This window comes from Mauremys reevesii, unplaced genomic scaffold (genome assembly GCF_016161935.1).
Source record: "Mauremys reevesii isolate NIE-2019 unplaced genomic scaffold, ASM1616193v1 Contig2, whole genome shotgun sequence".
NCBI classification, from domain to species: Eukaryota; Metazoa; Chordata; order Testudines; family Geoemydidae; genus Mauremys; species Mauremys reevesii.
Genome location: NW_024100826.1, coordinates 3,164,395 through 3,174,384, shown reverse-complemented (window position 1 = coordinate 3,174,384; position 9,990 = coordinate 3,164,395). Strand labels below are relative to the sequence as shown.

Genomic DNA, 9,990 nt, shown 5'->3' with positions numbered 1-9,990 from the left:
GGGCAGCACAATAGCAGTCCTAGGCTCAGGTCTGCACAGCAATCAGTCTCGTGAAGGTTCTCAGGTGCAGGCCCTCAGGCAGGGGCGGCACAGAAGGCACACAGTCAGTCAGTCTAAGCCCAGGCCCTTAACCAGGGCGGGGGCAGCAGTAGTTCAATATAAACCCAGGCCCTCTGGAGCAGGGGCGGGGTTACAGTAGTTCAATGGGGCTCAGGTCCTGGTGGCAGGAACTGAGCAATACCAACCACTCGGATCAGTGCAGGCGATTCTGTCTGCGCTGGGGTGAGGGGGAGACTGCCACCCGTGAGTGGGGTGGCAGGGGGGACACAGGCCCACCCACTCCACTGTGTCCCAGCCCGGGGCCCTATTAGCGGCTAGCACGGCCGCTGGTCAGTGGGGTCCTGACCGAAACACACCGACATGGGCACCTCGGTGCCTATAGCCTGACGGGTCGGCTATCCCCGGGCTACAGTCCATTTCCCCCTCTATGGGTACCTGCTCCTCGGTCGCCGTGAGCTCGGACCAGTCCATCGGCGTGGGGTCTGCAGGACCAGGGCTTGGGGGCAGGTCCGGCAACTCCTGCGGGAAGTCCGGCCCGGCTGCCTCCGTTGGCTCCTCCAGGTAACAGCAGGGCGGAAGCGGCGGCGGTGGCTCCTCCTCGTACCGGGCGGGAGGAAGTCCTAGCGGCCGCTCCGGGTTCCGATCCAGGGGAAGTTCCGCGGGTTCCTCATCGTACCGGGCACGGGGCAGTGGGGGCCAGTCTGGATCGCCGCCTCGGGTCCTGGAGGGTTCCCAGTCTGGAGCTCCCGCCGGCACGTCTGCTCGCGGCGGTGGCTGGCTCCTGACTGAGCTCTGGCGTTCTCCTTTTCTACGTCCTGTCCCGCCCCTTGACTTCCGGGGGGCGGGAACAGGAAGTGGTGGCTCAGCCCAGCTGGGCTTCTGGGAGGGAGCGTCCTCTGCTGGGCAGGAGGGGAGCCACACCGACTCGCTACAGTGTCAAATAGGCCAAAACAGAGTGACTTACCTAGGACACCAGGTGGGTCAAGGAACCATCAACCCCCTACAGGCCAAGGTGGAGGCTATCCAACAGTGGCCTGTCCCAAGGTCAAAGAAACAGGTCCAATCCTTCTTAACCCCTCCCTTAACTACCTCTTATAATTAAGCACATTTTATACACTGCCAAATTATGTATTCATTAGTTCTTTTTGCAATTACCATTATAATGAATATTACATATCTTATGCAACTTATAAAATAAGCATGCATAAACTTCAATTGGCACAACTTTTGCTGTCCTTGCTTTTTTCATGTTATGTCTCTTTTCTAATTGGTTTATTACTACTGATTACACACTGATTATGCATATTTAACCAAGTCACTGACCCTTTTGTCTGCATAGGGCCATAGGGACTTTCCTGTTTTTGTCTACTTGCCTTTTCCCTAAATGCCTTTTAGCAGCACATTTTGTGTGTCTGTTGTCCTTCAATTTAAGCACAGTGGCCAAAACTTCCCCTTTGAACTATACAGCAGTTACAAACAATAACAAGGTCACTAAGGCAATGTTACACTCCTGTCAAGAAAACTAGGCAAAAGCCAGCACAAATACAATCTTACTGTCCAAATTATGCAATTATGACCGTTATAACAATTCTCAGTAAGCTGATGTCACATGATAGTTCAAGTGCTCAAATGACCTAAATTTTGACTACTAACCCTACACATTGCCCCAATGAGCCACAGCCAATTTTTGGGCTTGCAGAGTAAGCATAAGGGTTTTAGAGCACTTAGAAAAATCAACTGTTAAACAGTAAATTAATCTCATTCATAGCTAGAGTGGTGCCGTTGCTCCACTATAATCCTTTTTCATACAACACACAATTAGTCTCTGGAATTACTGTGTGAAAAATGTCATTGACACCAACAGCTTTGTAGGATTTAAGAAGGTATTAGACATATATATGAATAGCAAGAATATCTAGAGTTGGAACAGTATTACAGACAGAGTTGGTAGCATGGTTGGTAGTGTAACCTTTGGGTGGGCTAGAGTTCACTTAATTTTCCATCACCAGTGCCTAACCCCGCCCCTCCCCAAATCCCACAGAAAGTAGCTGGAGACCCAGAGTTCAGTCTCTAAGGCCTGGTCTATACTACGAATTTATCTTGAATTTAGCAGCGTTAAACCGAGTTAACCCTACACCCGTCCACACAACGAAGCCCTTTATTTTGATATAAAGGGCTCTTAATATCAATATCTGTACTCCACCCCGACGAGAGAAGTACCGCTGAAATCGGTATTGCCATTTCGAATTAGGGTTAGTGTGGCCGCAATTCAACGGTATTGGCCTCCGGGAGCTATCCCACAGTGCACCATTGTGACTGCTCTGGACAGCAATCTGAACTTGGATGCACTGGCTAGGTAGACAGGAAAAGCCCCGCGAACTTTTGAATTTCATTTCCTGTTTGCCCAGCATGGAGTGCTGATCAGCACAGGTGACCATGCTGTCCCAGAATCAAAAAAGAGCTCCAGCATGGACCGTACGGGAGATACTGAATCTGATCTCTGTATGGGGAGATGACTCTGTTCTATCAGAACTCTGTTCCAATAGATGAAATGCCAAAACATTTGAAAAAATTTCCAAGGCTTTGATGGACAGAGGCCACAACAGGGACTCAATACAGTGCTGAAACTTAAGGAGCTGAGACAAGCTTACCAGAAAGCCAAAGAATGAAATGGATGCTCACGGAGGGAGGGGCGACCGATGACTGTAGCTATGCCATAGCTCCCGCACTCTCCAAAAACCATTTGCATTCTTTGCTGAGCTCCCAAAGCCTGAAGGGTCAAAAACATTGTCGCGGGTGGTTCAGGGTATATGTAGTCGCGCCCCCCCCCCCCCCCGGTGAAAGCAAAGGGAAAAAAATCCTCTCTCGCCTTTTTTCAATGTCACCGTATGTCTACTGGATGCTGCAGGCAGACGCGGTGCTGCAGCGTTACACAGCAGCATCCCCTTCCCTTCCCTTGCGGACAGCAGACGGTACAGTAGGACTGATAGCCGTCATCGTCATCCCGTGAGTGCTCCTGGCTGGCCTCAGTCAGGTCGTCTGGGGGCGCCTGGGCAAAAATGGGAATGACTCCCAGGTCATTCTCTTCTTTAAGCTTTGTTTAATGGAGATTCACTCCTGCCTGGAATATCATAGCAGCTGGAGGCTGCCCTCCCCTCCCCCCTGTGATCTCTGCTTGCAGAGGCAATGAAGTCAGTGTTGTTTCTTATTCATGCATTCTTTATTACGGTACTTCATCACACAAATGAGGGGATAACTGCCACGGTAGCCCAGGAGGGATGGGGGAGGAGGGAAGCAATAGGTGGCATTGTTGCAGGGGCACCTCCTAGAATGGCATGCAGCTCATCATTTCTGTGGGATGTCTGGGGCTCTGACCCAAGGCGGCCGTTTGCCTCTCTGGTTCTTTAGTAGGCTTGCCTGATATTCTAGGCATGACTGACTCTCCATTAGACAAAGCTTAAAGAAGAGAATGACCTGGGGAGTCATTCCCATTTTTGTCCAGGTGCCCCCGACCAACCTCACCAAGGCCGGCCAAGAGCACCCATGACAGCAGCAGATGGTACAGTGTGACTGGTAACCGTCACTGTCAACTTGCAAAGCAGCAGATGGTACAGTAGGGCTAGTAACCATCTTTGCTAACTTGCAAAGGCAAGGGGATGCTGCTGTGTAGCGCTGCAGTACTGCATCTGTTAGCAACATCCAGTAGACATAAGGTGACAGTGAAAAAAGGCTGAACGGGCTCCATGGTTGTGTGCTATGGCGTCTGCCCGGGCAATCCAGAGAAAAGGGTGCGAAATGATTGTCTGCTGTTGCTTTCACAGAGGGAGGATTGACTGATGACATTTACCCAGAATCACCCACGACACTGATTTTGCCCCATCATACATTGGGATCTCAACCCAGCATTCCAATGAGGGGGGGAGACTGTGGGAACTATGGGATAGCTACCCACAGTGCTACGCCTCAAGAAATCGACACTACCCTCGGTACATGGATGCACACCGCCGAATTAATGTGCTTAGTGTGGCCATGTGCACTCGACTTTATACAATCTGTTTCCAAAAACTGGTTTCTGTAAAATCGGAATAATCCTGTAGTGTAGACAAACCCTAAGGATTTTCAGCAAGGATTGCACAGGGTCAACCTCCCCCCATTCAAGTCCCAAAAGGAACTAAAGAAATGAATTTAATTAAATAAACTTTAGATTATTATTTATTTCTTTATCATACGATTTTATAATTTTTACAGCATGACATGGGCTATTTTATAATCCACAGACATTACCTTCACACAGTTATACATAAACATAAATAAAGAAAGTGAATTAAAATCTGAATGGTTCAGTCCCCACAGAAAGAAATACAGTGAGAAGAAACTAAGAATTCCCAAAAGCTTAGGTTTTGTTCACCTAAGTCTCAGTTAGAGTCTTTGATCACCAAGATCTATATAGTCTACTGAGTCTCAAACAACATCTTTCCTTCACTTGCTTGTAGGAATCATCAGTTGGAATCCATGCAGACTTTTCCTCTGCTGAAATCCTGACTGCTAGCCAGTCAGATAACAGATTAACCAATCAATCAGTTACGTGTATAGATTTAAAGAAAACCCTATTACAAGAAAATACAAAACTGAGAATAGCAAAATAGAAATGACTCCTTCCACATTACTACATTTAAAGAAAAGTTGGTGACTAGTTAAGACAATTTAACTAGAACATTTTGGCTAAAATCAAAACAACATTCAAAGCATACAATTAAAATAGAAGTTATTTTCCCCCTTCCAATTTCCCATTGGTATAATTAGCATTGCCCATACTTTCCTGGGTTAACAATATCACCAACCTGTTGCAAAATGCTTCAGAGTTAGGGACACCAGCCTGCTTCTTGCTCCTGGGCTCAGTTTTTCAGACTCACACAGGGCAGGTGGCCTTCGGCAAAGCAGCTGCCCTGACTGCTCACCCTCATGGAGTCTGACTCCAGCAACAGGGAACCTATTGGAGCAGACCCAGAACTACCACACCCAATTCCATAAGCTTCTGGATGTTGAGTGCTTAACTGCCCAGCAACAATGACCCAGACACAGCTCACTCCTACCTCCCCGAATGGGTTTCTTAAAGGGCTATCTCCCTATTAGGCACATGGGTTATAGTAGCACTGTGGTTAGTTAAGGTTGTCCAACACTGCACATTGTAAGATCTTTTTTCCATTTTTTAATAACTTTGCTAATTTTAACAGATTGGGCTGAAATTTTCTATGCCAGCCAGGTGTATACATCAAGATAATAATTTCTGAAGGATCCAGGTCATCTGCTTCTGAGAATGAGGTTAGGGAAAAATACATTGTTTTGCCCATGTTAAAAAAAAAATCTTACAACCATTTTAGTGAGAAGGTCTAGTGCCTCTATGATTTGGAGTAGGGGGGTTAATATTCCACTGCTGTCAGCTAACTATCCATGAAACCCTCTTGGAAAAGTAGCAAGTTCACACAGAGGGTAACAGTCTACTACAGCTACCAATTCTTCCCTTAGCGTCAGTGGCAGAAGTTTGTAGGGTGGATCAAAAGGGCAAATCTGACAACCTAGGTGGGGGGGGGGGTCAACGTGGTACAATTTCTATTTGTTCTATTGTTTTTTAAAATATTAAAATATGACGTGTAAGAAAAATAAGGTTTTAAGAAAGTGAGGGTTGCACAGCTGAGGCGATACCCCTGCGGGCAGCGCTCACAGGGCACATCATGCACAGGCGGGCCGAGCGCGGACTGCACCCACCCCAGGACTCCTTGCTCCGGCCCCACTGCCTCACACACGCAGTTCCCCGCCGGCCTGCGGGGGCGCTGTGTGCAGCTCCCATCTTCCCTGGGTGGCGCCGCGTGCCGTCGTTGAGTGACGTGTGTGCGTTTGGCGCGCGCGGCGGCCCGTACTGTGGAGCCTGCTGGCTGGCGCGGTGGCGGGATGGCGGGCGCGGGGCCGGTGGCGCAGGGCCTGAAGGAGGCGCTGGTGGAGACGCTGACCGGCATCCTGTGCCCGGTGCAGGGCGTGCGTGCGGCCGCGGAGGAGCAGGTGAAGGTGCTGGAGGTGACCGAGGGTGAGTCCGGGCCTTTGCCTTACAGCACAGACCCCTCGGCACGGCCACAGGCGGCTACCGGCTCCGCACGGTGCGGGGCAGCCAGGGCCGGGCCCCTGTTCACCGACCTGCTCCCCAGGGCCGCGGCCGAGCAGCGCCTCGCACGCCCAGAGCCCGGAGCGCTGTCCCTCCGGGAGCCCCCCTCTTCGCCCAGGCGGCTCCGAGTCGGGGATGCGCCCATCACCTAGGCAGACGTGACCGGCGGGTGGGGGCCCCAACGCCAAGCCCTGGGACTCTCTCTGTCGAGAGCCCAGGCTCCCTACTCCCTCTTCATGGAGCGCTTCCCCTTGGCCCTCCCTGGAGCCTCTGTCTTTTGTATAAAGCCCTGGCTAGTCTGTGTCAGAGGCACTGGCAGCTCCACTGCCTCATCTGCCGGGAGGGAAAAGGAGTTTCCGATCTCTTTTCCCCTATGCAGAGCCTCCTGGCCGCTGAGAAGTGGGGCGCTCTGCTGCTTTTCCCTTTCTCTCTGAGTTGCTCCGAGAAGTTCGCTTCAAGCTATGTTTTTTTCCCCCAAATCTCATCTACAAGTGCATATTTCTTTCTTTTATGTAACTTTGTATGGCTTGGGACTCAAAAATAACAAAGGGTTAAACTGGCTGGAAGTATTAATTTAAGAGGGGATAGTAAAAGAGCTAAATGTGTGGAGTTTGACTAAAGAGACATGTCTAAGTGTTTAAATATTTAAGTGGTGTAATTAGCACTCTTGGTCTTGCATTGTCTGATGGGGTGTAAACTAGGAGTAATGAAATTAAGAAAAGGAAAGTATAGCTCTTATGGTTTTCCTTGTATTTTTCTTACTAGACTGGATTTTCCACTTGCAACTTTCATGTAATGTTTAAAAATAAAACAATATAAAATGTATCAGAGGGGTAGCCCTGTTAGTCTGTACTCAAAAAAAAAAAAAAAAAAAAGTCCATTGGCAATTTAGGCCTGTTCTGTAATTTTCACCCCATGCATCTGAAGAAGTGGGTTTTTACCGAAAAAAGCTTATGCCCAAATAAATCTGTTAGTCTTTAATATAAAAAGTGTTTGTCTGTTGTACCAAGGTCTTAGGCTTCAGTGCAGAGCTAATCTATAAATCTTATTGCTGTGAATAATTAAACCAGGGCATACTGCCTGATTCCATACCAAGTGGTTAAGTTGGTTTGCACAATAACCCATTTCTCTGTAAACATTCAATGGACTTATAATGTGGACAGAAGCATGCAAAACCTGCAGCGGCAACTATTTGCAACTGCCAGCAACTGGACACATTAAAATCTTGACCCTGTCGAAGGAGGAGAAGCAGTGTTTTGGTGGTGGCTCAGATATTCGACCATACTGCAGTGGTCAGGACTCGATGTTGCTGTGCATTGTATATTGTTTACTGTACGTGTGTTACGTTGCATATGGAGGTAACCTATAAGTAATGTAGTATGCCCTCCCCACCCCACAGTGTGCAAAACAACCCGGACCCAACCTTCTCGGGCCCAATATAATGGGAAGTCTGGGACACTAATTGCAATAGGTGTGGTATGCCCATATGAGAGAAGGTGCAGGGGGACAAATTAAATATCGACACCTTCCACCTTGATGCTTGGCCCTATCAGGAAATGCGTCGCCATATGTTCTATGCTTTTCCAGGGATACCTGGGCAGGAGGATCCCAAAAGAAAAAGGAAAAAAAAAAAAGGGGGTGGAGTGTTAGGATATAGATATTCAGGCTAGTCTGCAGAGGCCTATACTTTAAGAATTTAGGTGTATTCTTATCACTTAGCTAGTTATAGAGGTATAAAAGAAAGAATCAAAGATCACTGTCTGTGTAATGGCCTTCTCTAACTGTGACAGGCTAAGGCCTTCAGCTAAGATGTAGTTAGGCAGCCATAAGCTGAGAAGTGTATGGTGTCATCCTCACATTCCAAACTAGTCACATTGAAATAAGGTGCTATTGGGCTATTAGGAATACAATCCTGTCCTGATATTTCTATCACCTCCAGAGAAAGGGAATTGCCTAGAAGATAGCATCCTGTCTGGCAAGAACTCACTTATCAATAGACACAGCTGGAAAACCCTTATGTCTGTATAGATGTAGTTGTAAAATCCTCACTTCTGTATTGTTTTGTATGTTTATTTGCATGGTTTCTGTCTGATTCTGTAATTGTTTCTGTCTGCTGTATAATTAATTTTGTTGGATGTAAACCAATGAAGGTGGTGGAATATAATTGGTTAAATAACCATGTTACAATATGTTAGGATTGATTAGTTAAATTTCAGTAAAATGATTGGTTAAGGTATAGCTAAGCAGAATTAAAGTTTTACTATATAGTCTGCAGTCAATCAGGAAGTGAGGGGGGGAATGGGAATAGGGACTGGGGGTGGGGGAATTGGGATCATGTTTTGCTAAAGGGGGAAATGGGAACAGAAACAGGGACACGGACAAGGCTCTGGTGTCAGAGCTGGGAAGGGGGACACTAAGGAAGGAAACTGGAATCATGCTTGCTGGAAGTTCACCCCAATAAACATAGAATTGTTTGCACCTTTGGACTTTGGGTATTGTTGCTCTCTGTTCATGCGAGAAGGACCAGGGAAGTAGGAGGGTGAAGGAATAAGCCCCCTAACAGTACTGGAATTAAATACTTATATAGGTGCAATCAGTGTCAGGTATAAACATAACTTTTTCCAAAGCATTGCTCTATTGACATAAATCAACTATGGAAAAGCTGATGTTGGAACCAGAGAGTTTGCCTGGAAAATTGCCAATTAACTTTGAAGGCAAAGGAGAACATTGACTTTACTGTCTTTTCTCTTTCATTATCATAAATATCTTGTTGCTAATCTTTGATATTCTCTGTATAACTTAATCTCCTTGAAACCTCATGCACTGGCAGTATTGGGGGTGATGGTGTAGGATTGTAGTTAACCAGATTTATCAATTGTTCCTGTTGTGGATACCTTTGTGGTCAGTCCCACTTCTATTGATTTCACTGGCAATCATTGATTTTAGTGGGCACAAGGTAACATAGTGTGTGTTTCTGTGAGCGTGTTGTCCTTTATTGACTGTCTGAAGGAATATAAAGGTTCTTCTCTACCTGTCAGTTTACAGAGTACTTCTCTTAGCTCCAGTGGTAGAGGGCCGTGTACCTAATGATGTGAGAACTCTTTTGGCTCTACAGATGTTTATGGAGAACTTGTGTATTTCTAATGGACCTTATGGAATCCATCTTTACACCCCTTATCTAAGTGCTTTCCTCACCATCTCACATTCAAAACTGTGTTACTGGTGGCTATTGCCTCAGCCAGGAGAGTTAGTGAGACTAAAGCACTAATGACAGACATCCTCCCATTCTCCCCTCCCCCCCCCATATTGTCTTCCACAAGGATAAGGTGGTACTGAATTCCTCACCAAGGTGGTGTCCTATTTTACTTTAAACAAAACTATCAACCTCCCTGTTTTTCCCAACTCATACTCAAACTCAAGTGGAGCACATAGCAGATGACAATTTATCAACTAGCAGCATATATGCTCCTTCCTTCAAGCATCAGGGCACTCAGTTAGAGCCCAGGCAACCTCCTCAGCATACCTGACAACTATTCCTGTATCAGGGCAGCCACTTCAAGCTTAGCCCATACCTTTACCAAGCTTTGTGACCTAGATTTGGTGTCTAGATCAGATGCTGAATCTGAGACCTGTTCTTCAATCCTTATTTAGCTAGGTAGGATTTCTCTGGGAATTGCGAATTAGTCATAAGAGGGAACTGCATAGCCAAAGACTCAAAGAAGATATCTTCAAGATATTTTATCTGTATGGATCCCAATGTGCTCCCTCCATTG

At 46.9% G+C, this 9,990-nt stretch overlaps 1 protein-coding gene across 3 annotated transcripts in view; it reads left to right on the top strand.

Annotated features, from left to right (window-relative positions):
• Positions 1–5,919: 5,919 nt before the first annotated feature.
• The window catches only part of IPO9 (importin 9), a 183,880-nt gene continuing 179,809 nt past the window's right edge, over positions 5,920–9,990 (top strand). The window contains exon 1 of one of the 3 annotated variants that reach the window (XM_039517959.1): positions 5,920–6,142. In XM_039517959.1, the coding sequence (XP_039373893.1) occupies positions 6,010–6,142 (133 nt within the window). In that variant the 5' untranslated portion in view covers positions 5,920–6,009. The remainder of the gene's footprint in view (positions 6,143–9,990) is intronic. The other 2 variants (XM_039517957.1, XM_039517958.1) reach the window with 2 other exon arrangements.